A 23670-nucleotide genomic window follows, 5' to 3' on the forward strand; every position below is an offset into this window, starting at 1 on the left:
GCATGTCAAAATACCCCTGTATGCAAAATTTCAAACTTTCTGCCGGATGTGAACATCTCGTGCAATTTTTGTTACATATCTGCCCCACTATATGGACCTCACCCACATTGGAACCACCATCTCTTATCTTCCCCCATCCAAACCTTGATCTTTTCTACCCCCACTAATTTCACCCCAGATCCACTTTTCTGAAATACCAACTTCTTTCCTGGAGGTCCTTGCAGTATCCTTGTGTTTTATACTTCTCCCAAACGCCTCCGCCCCCCAAGCCCTCTCCCTCCCACAGATCTGATGTCCCTGGTCTCAAATGTTGTTTGTGTGCTGCTTCCCCTTCTCTCCCCATCTTGTCTACCACACTACTTGTCTACCGCACATCCACCGAACCATTCGCATTTCCACCCTTTCCAGCTTTCGTTGCTGCTTTACGTCCATTACCCATGTCTCGCTCCCATAAATCATAACACTTCTCACACATGCAGCATACACCTTTCCCTTCAGGTTCAACGACACTCCCCTCCTCGTCAGCACGCCAATCAGTTCCCGAAACTTCTTCCATGCACATCTCACTCTAGCAACCGTTGCAGAGTCTGGTCCCCCTTCTCCATTCAGCATGTCTCCGAGTTAGCAAAATGTTTTCACACCTTCCAGCTTCATGCCGTCTCCAAGATCCAACTCAACATTTCCTTCACCTGCAGCTCCCTCTGTGCACACCTTCCACTTGAATGTAGCTGCCACACTGGTTAATGACCCTTTCAGACCACTACATTTCTGATGAACCCACTCGTTTTTCAAATAGATAAATTTCAAGGTAATAAAAGTTTATTGGATGTTATCTCAACCTTTCAAAAAGTTCTCAGAATACCAGAAACTCACATCTAGATATTAAACTTACAGAATTATCAATTAAAGTTCAACGATTTCTTTTCATGAAACTCAAGTCGTTATTTGAAGAGGAATAACAATCCATAGTTTGTGGAAGAGTGGTTGAAGTTCATTTCACATCAATTATGATAAACAAAACCCATTTAATTAATAAACTTTATTAAAATATAAACATTAATCAGTAATCACATCGTTATTCACAAGTACATGATTTTATTTATTTGAACCAAAAATGACTTTCTCTTTGTCCATCTCATGAAACAACCTTTCGTCATGAACAGAACGGACGAACAAAATCAAGAAAATGAGCAAAACCGCACTGAATTACCAACATAGTTATAAACCCCAATAGCGGGTTTAACGGAGTTCATGAAGTTCCCCCTGAAGACATGCACGACCTGTGAGTCCATGAAACACCTCAACTCTCCCAGCTCACAATCCAACAAGAACCCAAACCGTTCAGGATTCTCCGGCACGGTTAGGAGGGTCCGTTCATCGTTGTGACATGCTGAGTATTGGTCATCATATTTCTGTAAACACCAAGACTCACGGTTCTCTCCCAACCAACACTCTTTCCCTCCTCCTTTCCTCCCCATAGAGGTTGAAGAGACTCCTATTCTGCAATAACGACTCAAACTCACATCAACCTCCCAGTAGTGACAGCCCGTGGAGAAGCTCTCGGAGGAAAGAACCTGTGGATAAACGTCAAACCGATCAGGATGTTCCGGGTACTTTTGTTTGGTCCTTGTTCGAGTGGCCGTCTTGAGGTCCTGGGAGATCATGATCCATTTATTTGCGGAGTTTGAGTCCAAACTCGGGGTCCCTCCATCTGTGGACACGAGATATTGTCACAAACTTTGTTGGACATATGAACAGAAACACAAACACACTTGTTCTAGAATATTAAACTCAAATTAAAACCTATGTATAACCTATAAAAAACTAAATACAGGTGTATTTTCACCTCAATCTCTCCTCCGGTGAGAGAATAAACATTGAGAGGGAACATCTTGTGAAGGGTTAGCTCCCCACCACAAATATGTCCACTTCAACATTTTGCTTCTCACCTGCAAGACTCAAAAAACTGACTTGCACCTTTAAAGATTAGAGAGATCCTCATACCGAAAGTGTTTGCATTTTCCTTCAAACTCCATTCATCATTCTTCGTGGACCTGAAAATGTCACCTGGACCCCGCACTCACACACTATGGCGTTTGATCTTTGTCGATTACCGCCCCAAAACTCTGGAACAATCTTCCTCTTCCTGTCCACGATGTCCCTTCATTAGACATTCAAATCTACACTTAAAACGTATGTTTTTATTTTAGGCAGGAGAGGAAGGGGGTTCATATATATGCTGTTGGGTGAATGTGGCGTTCATCACGTTTCTGAGTTAAGTGTGATGCCCATCAGGAAGAAGAAGAAGCCGTACGACCACTTCGTACACTTCCGGAATTGTTTGATTTATTTGTATTCAAATGTCTGGTGCTTGTTTTGTATTTATTTATGCGAATGTCTACTTGCATATAACTGTCATTAATTTTAAAAGGCATAGGCACTATTGAGCGATTTTTTTTTTTTAACTCCAAAAAAACGAAGTTTTTATTTTTCCAATTTTTTTTTTTTTTTCTTTGCCTAAAACACTCCCAGGCACTCACTGATGAACCTCAAAGTTTGACGAAGATCCGTTCAGCCAACTCTGAGAAAAATGGCGACACAGACGGACACACACACACACACACACACACACACACACACACACACACACACACACACACACACACACACACACCTCTTATATAGTAGATAGAAGATTCTCTTTTTGTGTTACTCACTCTGTATCTCCTTCAGAATGTGCTCGTTGACTTTGATAAGCAAGTCCAGATTTTTTTCTTCTTGATAGACGTCCAGCATTGAGAATGATGCCATACTCACGGATTTAAATTGTGATATCGATTCAAGTCTGGGCAAAAAAAGAAAAAAAAACGACTCAAAAACACGTATGACGTGATTGAAAGAGAAAACGTTTGTAAAATAAGTTTTTTTTTTCCCTTCTCAAATACAAGTTTCCCAAAAAAGTATGGGAGAAAAAAGTAATTGAAAGAATATTTTTGTATTGATGAAGAAATGTTAAATGGGAAATGGACAAAAAGGATGGATGCACTTAGTCCATGTTTATTTTTTCAAGGTCCAATGAGGACCTCACTATCAGGTGCTCTCACTATATGTGACATCACATCATTTGAGGATTTGGTGGGACATTGTTTTTAATTTTATTTTAGGGGGGAGGGGACATGGGGAAGGAGAAAACAATTATATACTGAACAGCAATAGAAACGTCACTTCATAAAATATAATTCCTGAACATTTCCCATAGAAATATCAGTGCATTTCGTTTAGATATCTCGTTATTTACATTAGTCTGTATCTAATTTTTAATCCTAACTACCTACAGTGGTGCACACGTGGATAAAAACAGGTCACCAAAACGCAGGCAAAAAATGACCATGGTACAAAGTCGTGCATGATTCCCATGGAAATCAAAATGCACGTGTGTCTCCTTGTGACTTTCCCTATGAAATGCACCCCAAAAGGTGTGTTCATCATTCGTGTTTCGATGCCAGCGCCATGCCCAGATTTACGAGGATTCAGAGAGACCAGGCTATTGGAAGATTGCATGCTGGACAGACTGCACGAATGGTTGCCAATGCTTTCCATGTCAACGTGAGAACCATCTACAGGTTACAGGAACGATACAAGGCCACCAACAGCACCGATGACCGCCCACGCAGTGGCAGACTGAGGGTAACAACACCACGCCAGGATCGACAAATTGTGCGTCATCACATCTAAGATCGCTTTACCAGGGCTACAGAAACTGCAAGACAAACAGTTGGAACCCACCAGAGACACATTAGTGGTGATACAGTCCGTCGACGTTTGAAGAACAGGGATGTCCGTTGTCACAGGCCGCATCGTGGCCCCATTCTTATGCCTAAGTCACACATAGGCAGATATTTTGGCGACTGCCGGCGATCAAGATTTTTCGGCGACTACTGGCGATTTCGGGCGGTCAAATATGGTCAGGCGGCAGTATGGCGACTGCAGGCGGCCACATTGCGACTGCATTATGACGACGCCCCGAGTGGGATGGCGACTGTTGAAGATCGACGACGACTGCATTGCGGATGCACGGCGGCAGCGTGGCGTCAGTCTGGCGGCTAGATTACGACCGATGGCGGATCGCGGCGACTGCATTGGGGCCGGGTGGCGGTTTACTCCGACGTCCGCAAGACTGCAATAAGACCGCCGGTGATTGGAGACGATTCACACAATTTTTTAATCTTTATTTCTCTATTTTACATTTCACTTTATTCATTTCAATGATGTATGACATGAAGCATAAAGATGTTTGATGTACAATAAGAAAGTTAATAAAGATGTATCATTGTAATGTAATAATCAAACTTTTCTGCAGGGAGAGAGAATGGAAATAAAGTCCAACAAATTATTTCCACTGGTCCCAAGTCCCATAAATAAAGTTTCCAAAGGACCAAAGTCCCAAAAATAAAGTTCCCAAAAGTCCCAAGTCCAAACAATAAAGCCATATCCTTGTCGGCACCACAGGACCTCACTCCACGGAGACCCTCACACCATCCTGTCTTGCCATGGAATCGTGGTATGTCGTAATGCAGTCGCCAGGCAGTCGTATCTCTGTCGCCAGTGGCCGTAACTCGGCCGCCACTAGTCCTATTGCTGTCGTCGTCAGTCTCCCATAGCCGCAGGGGAGACGTGGCAGTTCTTCTGTAGTCGATATGCAGCCGCAACAGTGTCGGCCAGTAGTCGGGAAGATGCCGCAGGAAGGCCGTATGGCATTCGCATCTCTGCCGTGCTAGCTGGTGGGGCGATTGCGGAAGACTATGAGCGACTGGGTTGCGGCCGCTTTACGCTCTTATTACGGATACCGACGACAGCATGGCGGTTCCATCACGACAGCATGGCGGATTTTTTTCGAGTGCGACTGAGCGCGCCGTTTTTAAACATTAAAAAATATATTTGGCCCCTTTGCGGCTCTTGCCGACTGCAGCCGACCTGGGGAGGATAACCACGACTACAGGCGACCGTCCATTACGGTTTCATTACGATTGTCGGCGGGTGGTGGCGATTTTTCCAGTCGCCAGTAGTCGCCGACAAATCCGCCTATGTGTGACTTAGGCTTTACAGCTCGACACTGCCGTGACCGACTACAGTGGGCCACGCAGCATCAAAATTGGCGTTACCAGCAGTGGAGAACCGTTCTTTTCTCAGACGAAAGCCGATACTGTGTTTCCATGGCAGATGGCAGAGTGAGAGCTTGGCATAGACGTGGGGAACGCTACTCAGATGACTGTGTGATGGAAAGAGACTCGTGGGGTGGTCCAAACATGGTATGGGGTGCTATTGCTCTCAATCACAAAGTCGGTCCTATGGTGTTCCAGAATATTGGTCCAGTAAGAGGCAATGGTGTCACAGCTGCTCGCTACATCGATCAAGTCCTCAGACCTCACGTCGTGCCACATTTTGGACGTCACGGAAATCATATCTTCCAGCAGGACAATGCCCGTGCCCACACTGCCAGAGCAACAAGGGACTTCCTGCAACAGAATGGCATCCAAACCATGCACTGGCCTGCGCTCAGCCCCGATTTAAACCCGATAGAGCACTTGTGGGACGAGGTTCAAACAAGACAGAATGACGTTCGACCAAGGCCGACAACTGCAGCTCAACTCAGTCAGGCGTTTCTCAGAGTGTGGGCCCAAGTGACAAATGCCTTCATCAACCGATTAATCCACTCCATGTACAGACGATGTATGGCTGCCATCAACGCTCACGGGGGTCACACAAGATACTGATTTTGACCTCCCTTGTTCTCACCTGGTCTTGTGTTTTTCTTATTCAGAACATTTCACATTATTGTTTGAACTGTGGTGACCATACCTGTAATGTTTCATGTTGACCCTAAATCTAAATTAGTGTTGATCATGACTTGAAAATAAAGACTCCAAAATATTGATTCTGACTGACGTTTCTTTTGCTGTTCAGTGTATGAGAGAAATAATTCAAATATCTAATAATTTTAAAAGAGTGAAAATATGATGGACACCTACCTTTTTTGCAAGAGATCCGTGTAGCCCTGACAAGTGAGAAAACAAAGGGTTAACTCAAAATTTCTGAATCATGTCATGTTTCATTCATTTCATAAAAATAACAATGCAACAAATAAGAAATTGCCGGCAAAGATTAGGGAGGGTGGTGGCGATGCTGGTGGAGGCGAGGGGTTGACGTTGACGCCGGTGGAGACGAGGGGTTCGTGTCGATGCTGGCGTAGACAAACGGGTTGGCGGCAACGCCGGTGTTTACAAACAGGGGTTGGCGGCGATGCCGGTGGAGACAACCAGGGGGTTTGTGGAGGTGAGGGGTTGATGAAGACAAACGTTGGCGGAGATCAGGGGTTGGCGGAGAGATGCTGAGAGAGAGAGGAAAGGGGCGACACCCTGGGGGAATGGAGAGGAGGTGGGATGCTGGACGAGAGAGGACGGAATGCTGGGGGAGAGGGAAGAGGGTGGGACACTGGGGGGAGAGGGAAGAGTGTGGGACGCTGGGGGAGAGGGAAGAGGGTGGGATGCTGGGGGAGAGGGGAGGAGTTGGACACCAGGGGAACCGAGAAGAGAGGGGGCAGGAAGCTGGGGAAGTGGAGAGGAGAGGGGTTGGATGCAGAAGGAGCAGAATCCTCATATGCAGTGACTTCAAGTGTTGCCATGCTAATTGACGGAGTTGGTACCTCTTCAACGAGCCGTGGCATTGCAGCAAAGGACGTCTATGACTCTTTGGGCCTCAATCAATCAGTGAACTATCTGACCCAGATTTCTCCCAATGTCACGTTATACCCTTCTGGACTTCATGCCAAATTTTCTGTCTAATGTCTCCAGTTCCTCTTCTGCCTCAATAGGTTCATCTGATCATGTGCTTGTGAGAGTTAACATCGACCTGGATATTGTCATTTAATTGCTTCACTGCCGTAGAATTCGGCTGAACTCTCAAACCCGTCTCCTCCTTCAAGTGCCTTGTCAAGTCTGTCTCTGGTGTATACAGTCGTGGCCAAAAATATTGGCACCCTTGCACGTTTTTCAAATAAATCACAATTTTCTCTAAAACGAAGTTGAAATTGACGAAGGTATTTGGTCTCCACAATTCTTTATTTCACTGTTAATATTACAGAACCTTTGCTTTTGATTCAGAACTGAATATATCCTTTTACATCAGAAAATAAAAAAAGAAATGGCATTGACAAAATTATGGACACCCGAGACTTAATATTTGGTAGCAAAGCCTTTGGGCAAAATAACTGCAATCAAGGGCTTCCTATAGCCATGAATGAGCTTCCTACACCTCTCTACTGGCAGTTTGACCCACTCTTCTTATGCAAACTGCTACAGTTCTCCCAGAGTTGACGTTCTGCTACAGTTCTCCCTTCTCCCAATTGCTGTTTTCAGATCTCCCCACAGGTGTTCAATGGGATTTAGATCTGGACTCATTGCTGGCCACTTCAGAACAGTCCAGAGTTTGTTCTTGAACCATTCCTGGGTGCTTTTTGAAGTGTGTTTGGGGTCATTGTCCTGCTGCAAGACCCATGACCTACGACAGAGACACAGCTTTCTGACACTGGGTCAAACATTGCGCTCCAAAATGCCTTGGTAATCTCCTGATTTCATGATGCCATGCACACATTCAAGATACCCAGTGCCAGAGGCAGCACAGCAACCCCAAAACATCACTGAACCTCCTCTATGTTTGACTGTAGGGAAGGTGTTCTTACCTTTGAAGGCTTCATTTTGTTTTCTGTAAACATAGAGATGATGTGCTTTACCAACAAGCTCAAATTTGGTCTCATCTGTTCACAGTACATTCTCCCAGAAGGATTTTGGCTTGTTCAGGTGTGTTTTGGCAAACTCCAGTCGGGCTTTCTCATGTCTCTCTCTCTCAGCAGTGGGATCCTCCTGGGTCTCCTACCATAGAAACCCCTTTTATTAAGTTGGCGACGGATGGTGCGAGTTGAAGCTGTCGTACCTTGTGTCTGAAGGTCAGCTTGAATCTGTTTGGCAGTTGATTGAGGTGCTTTCTCCACCATTCGAACAATCCCTCGCAATCTTCGATCAAGTTTTTTCTTGTGGCCACGTCCAAGGAGGTTGGCTACAGCGCCATGGGCCTTAAACTTCCTGATAACATTGCGTACGGTGGTCTCTGGAGATGGAATTGTAGCCTTGAGATTGTCCATGCTTGGCTACAATCTTGTGTCTGACCTCCTCAGACAATTCTCTGGTTTTCTTTCTTTTCTCCATGCTCATTGCGGTACACACAGTGACACAAAACAGCAGAACGACTCCTTTTTTTCTATTCAAACTGGTTGAATGATTGATTTTTATATTGCAGCCACCTGCAACTCTCCACAGGTGAGTCAATGAGTCCTCGTCACACACACAACCAGTCCACCAATACTATTGTCCGGGCCATTTTAGGATTTCTGGGTGGAATAAGCTAAGATTTAGTAATTTTTTCAGCTTTTTTTTGTTTTGTTCCACTGCAAACCAAAGAAATATACATATGTGGATACCAAAAGATTTTTTAATTTCAACAATTTTCTGGAAGAAATGGTGCATTATTTGAGAAAAGTGCAAGGGTGCCAATATTTTTGGCCACGACTGTACTCCCCCTCCATCATTCTCTACAGATACAATGAATGCACTCTCGTACCCAACTGCTCCTGGGCACTGCATCTTTCTCACTTGAGAAGTTGGACAGGTTTCTGGAAGCCTCGGCTCCGATTCGGCAACAGGCATCATTGCATGTGTCCGACAAACCTGCTCTGCTGCTCTTGCTCATCCTTTTTCTGCTCTGTTCACTCAATCATGAACCCGTGCATGCGAAGGAAAAATCAGGCTTAAGCAATTGAAGATCATAGAATTATAACCAGGCTAAGTCACATTTTAGTCATTTCGAGAAAAACGTGAAAAATATTTTGAAAAACGTGAAAATAAAATAAAATGTGACTTAGCCTGGTTAAAATTCTATGGTCTTCAATTGGTTTGCTTCTGTCCGTCTGTCCTTCCACAAGCGTCACTTTATGATCGACGAATAACCTGATTAAAATTGAATGTTATATTTTGAACAAGCATCGGAACATGGATCGGAAAACAAACCTGCTGTTTAGCAGAACTTTGACTCCGAATTTGTCCCTTTCACACATGAGCAGAGGAGTGGGCTTACCCTTTTTAGCGATGACATAAAGGGCACAAGCAATAGTCATGAATAACAATAGGCACGAAATAACGTTTTAAATATGGCGGTGTAATAGCCACGGAGTAAATGGCGGTAAACTTATGAAATTAAATTTTTTTTTTATACGACCTTCACAATCTTTATTTCATTTAAAATTAATTATATACTTGACCACTGTAGAACAAAAATTGCCTTCTTGTCACTTCAAAGAACCTCGCAGTTTTGCAGTACATGGACATGTTACACAAGGTGGTGTATAAGATTGCTTCAATGGCGCTAAACTTCCGGATTTTTTTATATAACTTTCAAAATCATTACTGCATTTAATTAAATTATATACTAAAACATTGTGTGGGGTAAGGTGTTCCAGGAACTCTCTAGTTCTCTCTGGATCAGTTTCCATATGAATGATAAATTAGCCAACACCACTGCAATACACACTCATTGCAAAAAATGGGTTTTCTTAACTAAAGCCAATTAGCTTGCTTACAATAATTTTCAGCAAGGTCATATTAGCTACCATTGCAGTTAATATGAATCTCCAACTGACTGGTCTCAGATCATCAGTTCGGTTTCAGACCAAGGCCTTCTACCTTGGACATGCTGCTTCGACTCTCCCAACAACGGATGGAAGCCCTCCATCTCCAAAATGAGATCAGGGCCGCCTCTCTGGACATATCTCGAGTAACTGCAACAGTCTGAACCCCCCTCCACCTCCCGCCTTGATCTCCAAACCCTCTGCTTATGGCATCCAATACCACCTCCTCTCAGGAATCACCGACTTTGTCCTCTCCCGTAATCAGCGTGTTGCTCTCAACAGGATCCTCTCATCTCGCCTCCGTGTCAAGGATGGAATGCCCCCAGGCAGTGTCTTGTTCCTCATCTTCAATTATGATCTTTCCAATTCCCTGGAAAATCTAGCTCATCTCTTTGCTGACGATTCTACACTCTGCAATTTATCTTCCTTCAGACAGGCAGGCAGCAGCCTCTTCGATCTCTACAGACCCTGGATCCAGAGCTGATCCAACAATTGAAATGTCTCCCAACCCCGACAAATCCCACATACTCACCCTGTCGCTAAGAAAAGGCCATCTGGCAAAAACCCTTCCATCTACTTCCCAAAAAAAAAATTTAAAAAAATAACCACCTTTAGAGACCATTTTACCCCGCAAAGCGGGGGTTGGCCTTTTTCGGGAACCGTGGTTGTTGTTGTTTTTCGGTCCCCTTTTTGAAGCAATGTTTAACGGCCGGATGCCCTTCCTGACGCCAACCCTTTTTGCCGCCTTTAACGACAAACAGGGAATTACCAGTGAACTGGTACTCAATTAGCCGACCTCGGAAGGATGGCAGGCTGAGTCAACCCCCCTGGCGTTAATTCAGCGATCGACCGGGATTCGAACCCAGGATCCTAGGATCCTAAGCCGGCACCCTAGCCGCTAGCCCAACACCAGGGTTTTCCCAAATAAAGCACTTAAAAGGTTAAGTCAATAAAACATTTGGGCCTCACCATCAGCCATGATCTTCCTTGGGCAAACCATATTTCCAAGATAGCTTACAAAGCCAGCCACCGGCTGGGCATCCATCATGCGAGGTCTTTCCTTGAAGAATCATAACTTGTGACAAACTACAAAGCCTTCATTCGCACCTTGATGGAGTACTGCTCTACCACCTGAGTTACCAGTACTATTCTACCATGTTATAGACATTACAGATACAGTGGTTGACTTACGAGGGTGACATCACGGCTCAATGTGAAGAAGAAGAAGATGATTTCGACTTTTAATCGCAAAATTACCCACATTGGAAATCGTAAAAATACTCGTATCTATTTTGTAGGGTGTCAAGGGATTTTGTAGGGTAGCGTTTGGGTTCCCCTTTAACAAAAAAAGCATTCCACATTTTGTAACATGTTTATAATAACACACACCTGGAGAAAAGAAATGTCCTGCAGCTCCTGCAGTGCTTTTTTCAGAGTGAATTTTGCTTGACAGAGATACACAATCCGATTATTCAGCTTCGCCATGTGCATTGCAAGCAGGGAAAGCTTCTCCTTTTGCCTTTTGTTGACACAACTCTTCACCAGATCCACAGCTTCATCCACAAATTGGTACAACTGTCTTCTCTTCCCCTCCAGCCTGTGCACAGTATCTCTACCTGAATGCTGGGAAAAAATTTTGTTTGACTTCAGTTGAAAATCAAGAATGAAGATTCAGACAAACAGTACAATGTACAATTATGGCTGTTAAGGGTCAAAGGACCAATTCCAGGAGCGAGTTTAGAAGGAAACAATAAAGTGAACGTATACAGTCTAAAGCTTACTGGATGAACAAATCTTACAAACTAGAATAGCACTCGGTGGAGCACACACCTCCGCCAGGCTGAACAGTTTATGTTTTATATCCCACTGATAGCCCGAATCTGGATTCGGACCTGAACCAAAATCTAATCGCTTGTTCTTGTCACCGAACCAACTCATCCACCTAGTTCAGTTATAACTCGTTCATAATTTTTTTTAAATATCATGTTATATATTGCTTTTCGCCCGATCTCTCAAGGGTGAAGAATCACTTAAGAATTAAATAATTCTCGTATCAGAAGCCATATTAGGATCTTTTCCAAAATCGAATCGATTCTGCCTTGGAACACACTCAAACGGTCCACCAAGTTTGGTCCAAACCCGTCCATAACTTTTTAAAATATCATGTTATATATTCCTTTTCACCCGATCTCAATGGTGAGGAATCACTTAAGAATTAAATAATTCTCGTATCAGAAGCCTTATTCAGATCTTTACCAAAATCTAATCATTTCGTCCATGTCACATACGCTACCTCTCTGCCAAATTTTGTCCGAATCTGTCGACAACTTTTTGAGATATCTTGTTCACAAACAGACAAACAGGGGTGAAAACATAACATCCATCTTTCAAGAACCCAAAACGGGTGGAATGAACAGAACGTTGAATGAAGTATCTGAACTGTTAAGGGAAGGAAGGAGAAGCTGAGGTTTCAGGTGTCATAGCCTCAGCGAAAGGAAAAATATTTTCCTGTGATTTGCTCCGACAACAACAAACAACAACATGCATTTTAAGGCCATTTTCCCTGCTAGAGCGGGGGTTAGCCTTGCGGTCCCCATGACAATCTTCTCCACTTTGCCCTATTTTCTGCATCTCTCCTTGTTAACCCCCTTGCCCGCATTTCTTCTTCCACCATCTTTAGCCAAGTCTTTCTCAGTCTTCCCCGTCTTCTACTTCCTTCTCCATTCATTTCCATCACTCTTCTCAACCAGTCACTTTCATTCCTCAACACATGACCAAACCATCTCAACCTGTTCCTCTTCACAGCATCAATCACAGGCTCTATTCCCATCATCTTTCGCAATTCATCATTTGTCTTCCTCTCTCTCAACGATACTCCGCACATCCACCGAACCATTCGCATTTCCACCCTTTCCAGCCTTCGTTGCTGCTCTACGTTCATTACCCATGTCTTGTTCCAATAAATCATAACACTTCTCACACATGCAGCATACACCTTTCCCTTCAGCTTCATCAGCACGCCACTCAGTTCCCGAAACTTCTTCCATGCACATCTCACTCTAGCAACCGTTGCCGAGTCTGATCCACCTTCTCCATTCAGCATGTCTCCGAGGTAGCAAAATGTTTTCACACCTTCCAGCTTCACGCCGTCTCCAAGATCCAACTCAACATTTCCTCCATCTGCAGCTCCCTCTGTGCACACCTTACATTTGAATGTAGCTGCCACACTGGTTAATGACCCTCTCAGACCACGACATTTTTGATGAACCCACTCAGCACACATTGTACATTGAATGGAGTTCACTCCGACACCCTTCCTGCACACAGCACATGGCCACTTCCCAGTTCTTTCCACCTCACCACATGCTTTACCACTTGCCATCACCTTCGCCTTTCCGATATTCACCTTCAGACCTTTTGCCTCCATACATTCCTTCCACTTGTTCATCTTTTCCTTCAGTCCATCCATACTTTCCACAATCAACACCAGATCATCTGCATACAACAACTCCCATGGTAAACCCTCCTTTACGTTCTGAGCCAGCACCTCCATCACAGCTACAAATAGTAGTGGACTTAGTACCGACCCCTGATGCACTCCCACCTTCACGTCAAACTCACCACTGTTCCCGTCCTTCGTCCTTACAGCTGTGCGCGCTCTTTTGTACATTGCCATCACTACTCTGATCAACCATTCCTCCACTCCTAACTTACTCAATGCCCATGTCAATACTTCGCGTGGAACCCTATCGAATGCTTTCTCCAGATCAACAAACCCAAGAAACAACTTCTTCCTCTTCTCCATGTACTTCTCCTGCAACTGCCTCACAATGAAAAGCACGTCTGTCGTTCCTCTTCCTGGCATAAATCCAAACTGCATTTCGTCGATCTTCACTTTCTTCCTTATCCTCCTCTCCAACACCCTTTCCAATACCTTCATTCCATGCTCCAATAACTTTATCGCTCGGTACGAGCCACACTCCAGAGGGTCACCTTTCCCCTTGTATAGAGGGACGAGGGTACTCAGTTCCCAATCCACTGGAATGCGGCCTTCTTTCACCACCAGATTACAGATCTCTGTCATTCTCTTCACACCCCAACTTCCTGCTGCCTTCAACATATCTCCCACAACTCCCGTCGGCCCTCCCGCTTTTCTACCCTTCATTGCTTTTATCGCTTCCTCAACTTCCTTCTCAGTTATCTTCTCTGCCGGTCCTAAAACTGGGTTACTCTCTATGTTGCCATCCCATTCGATGGATTCGATTTGATTTGCTCCGACGATGGATTATAATGACCCGAAACATCAAATTTTCCTTCCTTCCCATGGCGATTATCATTCTTACATCAACGTTCTGATGACTCTATTCAATGGCCTACCTGGCAGCTGATGCACAACGACAGTTGGTCATATCCTTTTCCAAGTAAAAAAAGAAAAATTCCTTGCAATTAAAAGCCATTACTCGGCGTTTCCCACCTGTGTTTGCTTGAACTCCTGCTGCAACTCCTGGAGCTCGGATGCAAGGTCCTGCACCGAGGTTAATACTTGAGGAGACTTTTCAGACATCACGCCCTGCACAGAATGAGGAAGCACCAGGAATTAAATGAGACCATCTTAGGTGAAACCGAATTAATAATTGGTGAAACCATAGAAAATTATTTCAAATGTATTTGTGAGAAAGAGTAGTGAACATAGTGGAAATTTATTGTTTCAAAGTTGAAAAGAACATATATATTTTTTTTTAGAGCTGCACTAGACTAGACAAAGATAATAGCCATGCTTGATCACAGTGACAAGTTGACGATTCAGGGTGGAAGAAGAATACTCCTTGGAGGTTCAATGCGATAATACGGAGGTGGGGGGGGGGGGGGGTGGGGGGGGGGCGTGCGGGTGGAAGGGAAGGGAAGGAGAAGAAAAAGATTCTGGAACCCCCAATGCGAATGCTCCAATCACCAGTGCATCAGTATCTTCGTGAAGAGACTGCAGTACAGGTTCCAATTGGCAAGTGGAATTCTTACATGATTACATCGTCATGAGAAATAACACCCAATCGTAACGAAGACAATGTTAATGTCTATAAATAAGTAAGAAAAAAATATTTGGAGGATCATGATTGGGATAGGATGGGTCCAGGAAAATATGATTATGGGACTTCGACCTTCTCTGCAAAGACGAGACGTTGTCGTTTCGCATGAGCAGGGTTCATCTGCATCATATTGGATTGCATCCATTACTCTATGCGATAACTCAACCATCGCATTATGGCTTCATCATGGAAAGCTAAAACGAAGAGATCACTTGCAGTGAAACTGAAAACCATTGTGGAAATTAAGGCCAAAAGGAAAAGCAGAGGAGACAACACAGCAGATTGGGGACTCACGTGGGGTAACATTATTGTGGTTGGAAGCGTGTGGCGTCGCAAAGCTAAGATGCTAGTAGTTGTCTGAAGATGCACATATGCTCAGGACCTTAAATGGGATTCGAACCCCCATGCACAATGATGTTGATGAAGAGGTACACATAGTGCAGGTGTGCGCAGTGAAGGATTTCCAAGGACAGTTGTACATGGTTCGGGGGTCTGTATGGATGGTGTAATAAAAATAAAACCCTGCTGTAGTGAACACTCAGAGGATCGTAAATTAGGATTGCCTTGCAACCCGTGGCGGTGTAATATAAACAATGGTTTTATTTTCCTCACTGAATGGAAGCACAATCCACTTCATCAAATATATATACCTTATATTTATGATGTATGATTGTAGGATGCACCCCAGTATCTGCTTGCAGTCTGCAAACATGCCCGACTAGAGCATCTATGAAAGTGACCTTGGTTTGCATGAGAATCTTGAGCAAAATAAATGATCTATTTTGATAAGGTCAGGGAAGCAACCGCTCAGGGAAGTAGTTTGGACTTAGGAGCGTTAAATTTAAGTTAAATAAATAAATCTTTATTGTCCCATATTCAGGAAAATTAAATTAAAGTGGTGCCCTGAACCATCTTACACTCTCCGTGTCAGGATTGCTGGCCTTACTTTCTGTCTCACTCAAACTATCGCTACCGGGCCAGCGTTAATCTCTCTTACTTGCAAACAAACATCAAACACTTTTCATCAAACACTTTTCTGACTCATTTTCACTCCTCACCTTTACATTCTTTCTTTTATTTCTCTTTATGCAGTTATTGTCCCCCGTCGCACCGCGGAGCGAAAGGGGGACTATGGTTTTCCCCTCCATCCGTGTGTGCGTCCGTCTGTCCGTGCATACGTGTGTCCGTGCGTGCGTAAGCGAAGGACCGAATTCAAATTTGGTGTGTGGGTGCAACCCACGTCAAAATCCAAGATGGCCATCGCCATGTATGTCTGACGCCATGTATGTCTGAACCTTGTGAGCGGAATATCTTGAAAAATAAGCGAAGTACTAACTTCTAAACTGGTGTGTGGGTGTATCTAGGCATAAGGAAGAACGCTATTGAAAATTGGGTCGCCACGTCAAAATCCAAGATGGCCACCGTCATGTATGTCTGAACCTTGTGAGCGGAATATCTTGAAAAATAAGCGAAGTACCAACTTCTAATTTGGTTTGTGGGTGTATATAGGCATAAGTAAGAATGCTATTGAAAATTGGGTCGCCACGTCAAAATCCAAGATGGCCGCCTTGCGTCTTCCACTTTGTCAACTCATCACTTCACCGACGGGGGACCTAGGCATAACGCTCGTTTTATTTGAGGCCTAGCCTCGATAAGGACAATATAGACTGTGACTGGAGCTCTCAACATTAAAAAAAAAAAAAAAAAAAAAAAAGGGTTGTGAAATATTTCTTTTTCCATTGTGTTCGGTTTCCATCACTCACCATCATCTGATTGTCTTCTCTTCTGACCTCTTCAGTACTATCGGACAGTAGATCCTCCACTTTGATCGACAGGATTTCAAATCCTTCCATCTTGTCACCACACTTCTTCACATGATCAGCTGCAAGACAGTTCGGAACATTCATGTGCACTGCACGGCTGCCTGGAAACTCGACCGAAAAGGGATCTGCAAATTCCAGTGCAAAAATTCCTCACTTGGGTGGTGGGGAAGGAGTCAGATAAACATACAAATTTGTATTTCATCAGCTTCATGATGATGTCTATCAAAAATAAGTTCTATTCAAAAAGGAAAACAAAACTCACAGTTCAGTTTCTTTTTTAGAATCACAAATTGATATCGATAGAAATAAATTTCACACCAAATTATTTCATAAACGAGATGCTTTTCCATTCAATGTTGTACCAATGCCTTTCTTAGACAGCAACATCCCTAAAAAACTGTTCTAGGGTAGAGTTGCAGGTAAAACTAGAACGGTATTCGGTAGAGCGCATACCCCCGCCAGGCTGAACAGTTTGTTTTGTATCCACTGATAGTCCAGCTCTCGATTTGGACCTGAAACAAAATCGAATTGGCTTGTTCTTGTCACCTAACCAACTCATCCCCCCAAGTTTAGTCAAAACTAGTCCATAACTTTTTAAAATATGTTATTTATCGCTTTTGGCCCAATCTCTCGATGGTGAAGAATCACTTAAAAAAGAAATAATTCTCATATCCGAATCCACATTCAGATCTTCACCAAAATCGAATTGGCTTGTTCTCATCACCTAACCAACTCATCCCCCCAAGATTAGTCATAACTCGTCCATAACTTTTATAAATATCATGTTATTTATCGCTTTTGGCTCCGTATGTCAATGGTGAAAAAAAAAGAAAAAAAAAGTAATAATTCTCGTATCCGAATTCTTATTCAGATCTTCACCAAAATCGAATCGATAAGTCCTGGTCACACACACATGTCCACCAAGTTTCATCCAAATCTGTCCACAACCTTTTGAGATATCCTGCTATGCATCGTTTTGGGCCCTATCTCCCAATGGTGAAGAATCACTTTTAAAAAATTCTACTGGCTGGATCCGGATCTAGATTTTCACCAAAATCTAATAATTTTGTTTCTAATAATTGGTAGGAAGTTTCAAAAAATCCTCATTAAAATTATGATTTGGAAATTAACTCGATACGAACCTGCCGCAAATCCAGAAGTGGACAGATGACGGCAATGAGCTGGTTTGATAATATCCCAATACAATCGTCATTTAAAACAGTATTTTGTTATCAATTTATGGTTGGAATGGCGTTTGGAATTTAGTGAATACAATTACGATTTTTTATTCGTAATTGTATATCACCCAACTGTATGAAACTACGTCACATCCGTATTTAAATATTTGTTTATGTCACGAATGTTGGTAAAAGTTTATTTTTTATATTAATGATATTTAATTTGTGATTTGAGTTATGCTGTTTGGAATGACAATAGAGAATGACAATAGACAATAGACAATAGAGTTCAAGTGAATGACGAAATGCCGTGACGGTTTCTACTCCCGAAGCGTGACATTTGCAGATCGCAATATGCAGATTCGCCATTGACTGTGTATGGAACCACTCAAACGGGTACGTTTTTTGTGGAAGTCCTTCACGAACCTGCTGTCCATGCTTGATGTTCGACTACAGGAGGCACAGGAATGTGGAATTTGTTGGTTCATCGTTTCCCATTCGCAGTTTTTTTTTACCGAAGTCTTTCACAAACCTGCTGTCCATGTCTGACGTGCGAATGAGGGTGCTTCAGGAATGTGGAATTTATTGGTTTCATGCTTTAGCATTCACCGTTTGATATATATATGAATATATATATATATATATATATATATATATATATATATATATATATATATATATATATATATATATATATGAATATATATATATATATATATGAATATATATATATATATATATATGAATATATATATATATATATATGAATATATATATATATATATATGAATATATATATATATATATATATGAATATATATGAATATATATATATATATATATATATATATATATATATATATATATATATATATATATATATATATATATATATATATATATATATGTATATATATATAGTAACGGTTTTGAGAAGTGTAACGAATTTGAGAAGTGTAACGGTTTTTGAGGAAGTGTAACGAATGTGAAAAGTATGGTTTTGTTATGTGTAACACCCTCGTAATGTAAATAATGGTCGCAGCCGTCCTCCTAGTTAATTCCATGAAACTTACACGTAGGCCATGATATATCTTTTTAAATAGTGTATTTCCTTAGTCTATGTAGGCTAAATATGTGTTCCCACTAGATTGACTTTGCATTGTATCAAACAAGATAAGCGTAGGCCCTTTCAATTTCCCCAAACATCTCCGCTCTCCAAAGTTCCTTTCAGGAGGGGTGCGAGTGGTGTTCAATCCCGCAAACCGCCATTGCCCATGTGCTAATCTCGGAGAAGAAAAGCGTGTCTCCACCTAGTCATAGAGGGGAGGAGTGAGCCCACCCCACTTGGCCAACCAGCACCGCGGTTAGCGACCGGGTAGGCGTTCCCTCGCAGCCGGCGGCTTGATTCCGCCCGGGGTAATAAAAGGGACTGGAAGGGACTGCTTCACCAGATGGGAGATGAGTGAAGAGGTGACATACGAAAGGAGCTGTGAGCTGAGCTGCGAGACGCTCCAAGCCAAAGAGGAGAGGAAACCAGCTAAGGAGAGACGCGCTGAAAGGAGGGAGATGGCTCCACCAGAAGGAGAGGAGCAGGTGTGACCGAGCCAGCGCGTGACGTCTACAGCGTCGGCAGCGGATACGCGACGGAGGGTTTTCCCGCCAAAACCGCGAGGAATTGAGAGCTGCTGCCTCCGACCCTGCCTCCCTCTCCAGCAATCCACCTCAAGCCCTACCGGCCTGCAATATCCCCCGTAGATTTCCCGATTGAATATCTGCGGTGCGATCTGGTCAACATCGGGTGGAATCGGGTTCTAATCGGGGAGTAACTGTTCGGACGCGGTAATACCAACCGCTCGGTAAAATAACATCTAAAACCGCGTCTGTAACAATATAATATATATATATATATATATATATATATATATATATATATATATATATATATATATATATATATATATATATATATATATATATATATATATATTGTTGCAGACGCGGTTTTTGGATGTTATTTTACCGAGCGGTTTGGTATTACCGCGTCCGTACAAGTTATACCCAATTGGCCCGATTCCACCCGAACGTTGACTAATCGCGCTACAGATATTCAATCGGGAAACCTCTAAAGCGACCGGAAGAGAGGAAGAGAGGAAGAGAGAAGGAAGACAGAGTTCGGAGGAAGAACAGATTTATTATACACACACAAGCAAAAAGAAAGAGCGACCAATATTATTTACAGCAATGGATGGAAAAAGCAGTCACACAGTGCATCGTTAACTTATTCTATTCAATTTACTTAGCCCCAAGACAACGAGTAGGACAGGACGTTCACACTCACACGGTGGATATTGCAGGCAGGTAAGGGCTTGAGGTGGATTGCTGGAGAGGGAGGCCACGTCGGAGGCAGCAGCTTTCAATTCCTCGCGGTTTTGGCGGGAAAACCTCCGTCGCGTATCCGCGGCCGTCACGCGCTGGCTCGGCACACCTGCTCCTCTTCTCGGGGTGGAGCCGTCTCCCTGCGTTCAGCGCGTCTCTCCAAAGGCAGGCGATATTGCAGGCAGGTAGGGCTTGCGGTGGATTGCGCTCCTCTCCCAGGTCATCTCCCAGCGTATCTCTCAAGGCCTCTCTTGCTCATCTCATCAAGCAGTCCCTTACCGTCGCTTTTATCACCTCCGGCGGAATTAAGCCGCCGGCTCCGAGGGCACGCCTACCGGGTCGCTCACCGCGGTGCTGATTGGCTGTTAGGGCCGGTTCACTCCTTCCCTCTTATGACAAGGTGGAGACACGCCTTTCTTCTCCGACTCAAAGCACATGGCAATGGCGGTTGAAGAAAACCGCCCAAAATGTGGAAGGCAATTGGAAGGGAGGTTTTTCTGGGGAAATTGGAAGGGCCTACGCTTATTTTGTTTGATACAATGCAAAGTCAATCTAGTGGGAAACACATACTTAGCCTACATGGAATAAGGAAATACACTATTTAAAAGATATATCGTGACCTGCGTGTATGTTCTATGGAATTAACTAGGAAGACGGCTGCGACCATTATTTACATTACCAGGGTGTTACCATACCAAAACCATACTCTTCACATTCGTTACACTCCCTCCAAAACCGTTACACTGCACCCTCCTTTCTTCAGGCACATCCTCGGGCCTACTAAACTTTAACTTAGTGTGACACGTAGGTGTAATTCCCTCTACAATTAACCTGACCCTGAGTGTGACAATTTTAAAACACAAATAAGTATGTCCCCCTATTGCATTGCACCCTGTCTAACAGACTCAAGCCCACAGCTAACCGAATTACGGAATTATTCTCAAACTATACATTTACGGTGGGGAGTATTATTTACAATGACGTTATTTCTTATTTACAACGCAACCCAGGACCTGTGTTTTTTTTTTCTTTTTAGGGAACAAGAAAAAGAAATTCCTGTTGGGAGGGAGGAGACAGCACGCATTGCATCGATGCACCAGTACCAATACCACCAAAGCACCCAAAAGCACCACAAAGCACCAAAAGCACCACTCGGTGCGCAGTCACCATGGTTCATAATAAACACAACAAAACAACTGGTGGTGGTCTTCTCCTTTTCTGCTGGGCCGATGTTCTTCCCGACGTCTTCTGGCTTCATGCGGCCTAGTTGGAAATAATAAAAAGCACAACTCGTGTCCATTTTTATTTAGGGCCTCAGGGGCCAACTAAGGGTGGTCCACCTGTTTGGCATAGGTGCCACCTTACCGAGGTCCGCCAGCAAAATTCCCTGGCCACTATGGCCGGTCTCCAACAGAGGTGCCCTGCCCCAGAACCTGGGGTCCATCAAGTGGTACTTGGCCGCAGAACAGCGGTCCATAAAGTGGTACATCAACGCAATGCATGCTGGTTCTGGGGATCTCGGGCGCACAATGGCCACCTCACGCACGCTCCCCTCGGCACCCAATGGCGCACAGGTCATGTGGGAGACAAAAGAAAGACAATTGAGCGAGGGGTAAGGTCACAAGGGTACACGTCAATAAGGCAATGCAAGGCGAAATGCGTACGGAGGGCGAAGTGAGAAAGCTCGTCCCTACCGTACGTCACCCCCCTGTCACCTACACTACCCTTGCTCTTACCCCATATTTACAAAATCTACCCATTTACAAATTCGTCACTACTGTCACGTCTTCCCCATACTTCCTTTACACCAAATTCGTCACCACAATCCCTCTACTTCAAAATTTGCCATCACCAATTCATCATCAATCCTCATAAGGAGGGAGAGATGGAATTACGCACAATGTCACACCCACGTCATGATGCGTCTCACAATTCAAACATTTGCATCATAAAAAATAATCAAAACCTGGCATGGTGTGGAGTACCTGTCACCTCAGGTGAGTGGATGCAGATGGTGTGAGGAGACTTCATCCTAACTACTTTCTAAATGACATTAACACACTTTACACTACCCGGGGTCTTTCCCTGCCAAACCATTGGCAATCTTACTCTATGTGGTTTTAAAAACCAATTCCCATTGACCAAACTGTGGTGCTTCTCAATTTGGGGTCTCACTCCCCCGATTCATCTCCCGGTGCCCTCGCACAATTTCTGGGCTATGACGTGTAGCTCTCCCAGCAGGTCTACCCACCTGCACACCTCCACCACTGCAGTTGCCACCCGAGCTTACCTAGCTCCTCACCCTAACCTATCTAACTGGGGAAGACCCCTCTTGGATCTGTCACCCCACTGGTGCCCTCTGGCACTGGGCTACCCGGGTCCGTCCTCCGGATCCTCGGGCCCCATCCACAACAACTACTACCGGCTCCCAGAGCCCACCTGCGGCCTCACCTGGCCGACATCCTCTCAGTGGTGGAGTGCCCAAACCAACTACACACACTAACAGGCTACACGCCCAGCCATTTCCACAACACTAATGCACCCATCCAAAGACCATTCTTCCACTCGCACCACAGATGCCAATATCCAACCACAATTTACCTATACCCTCTACCTAACACTTACACTACCCGCCCCGGGTATCCGTGATGGGTGTCCACTCTTCCCCCATTCACACCTTCGCACCATCCACTCCACTCCACAATTTCCACCATACTCACTCCACGACCATCCATTCCAATACTCCATTTATTCCATACCATTTATTCCACACAACCATTCTCCATACCTGTTGTTGCACACCTGTGCAATCACACCTGGTGCCACCTGCACCCTCCTTTCTTCCTGGACCACTTGGTCATCACAATACACAATCACCATCACTCACTCATACACTGCTCCATCCACTTGTTCAGTTGCACACCTGTGCAATCACACCTGTTCAATCACACCTGTTCAATCTCACCTGTTCAACCTCACCTGTTCAATCCTCAAACACACGGCATCATCTCAGCTAACTACTCCCCTCTGAAACTTGCGCTTCCCAGTCGTCCCTTTAAACTATTGCGCTCCCACGTCATTATCATCCACACTAAACTACCTGCGTCCCCACTACAGGTATCAGTCACTAACTAACCTTAACGTTACCTAATGTCATCTTCGCTAGATCCCTACAAACGATATATCCTAACCCTCCCGGGCTAGTTTTCACTGCCATACACCCCATAAACTATTGCGCATTTGCCCCACTTGTGAGAGATGACAGAGTTGCCATCCCACCACATGGGGGAGTTCCTACTATCAATTTCGCACACCTAAATCCAACCAATCAAAAATTCTGCCAATCATCTGCCCATCACCTGCCAATCATTACTGCCAATCCTTTGCCAATCATCAAATTTTGCTTCTTTTTTTTTTTTTCTAATTTCGGGGCCAAAACACTATCCTCATCACCCGTCTACTTATTACATCCT

The 23670-nt window shown here is 44.0% G+C and overlaps 1 protein-coding gene across 5 annotated transcripts in view; it reads right to left on the reverse strand.

Moving 5' to 3' along the window:
• Positions 1 to 797: 797 nt before the first annotated feature.
• The window catches only part of LOC144889517 (E3 ubiquitin/ISG15 ligase TRIM25-like), a 31687-nt gene continuing 8814 nt past the window's right edge, over positions 798 to 23670 (reverse strand). For 2 of the 5 annotated variants that reach the window (XM_078770067.1, XM_078770066.1), the window contains exons 2-8: positions 16584 to 16702; positions 15115 to 15312; positions 14211 to 14306; positions 11126 to 11359; positions 6030 to 6055; positions 2718 to 2845; positions 798 to 1711 (exon numbers count right to left, since the gene is read on the reverse strand). In XM_078770067.1, coding sequence (XP_078626193.1) covers positions 1179 to 1711; positions 2718 to 2845; positions 6030 to 6055; positions 11126 to 11359; positions 14211 to 14306; positions 15115 to 15126 — 1029 coding nt within the window. In that variant the 5' untranslated portion in view covers positions 15127 to 15312; positions 16584 to 16702 and the 3' untranslated portion in view covers positions 798 to 1178. Of the gene's footprint in view, positions 1712 to 2717; positions 2846 to 6029; positions 6056 to 11125; positions 11360 to 14210; positions 14307 to 15114; positions 15313 to 16583; positions 16769 to 23670 lie in introns of all 5 variants that reach the window. The other 3 variants (XM_078770064.1, XM_078770065.1, XM_078770063.1) reach the window with 2 other exon arrangements.

Source organism: Myxine glutinosa, chromosome 1 (assembly GCF_964187855.1).
Source record: "Myxine glutinosa chromosome 1, kmMyxGlut1.1, whole genome shotgun sequence".
Classification (NCBI taxonomy): Eukaryota; Metazoa; Chordata; class Myxini; order Myxiniformes; family Myxinidae; genus Myxine; species Myxine glutinosa.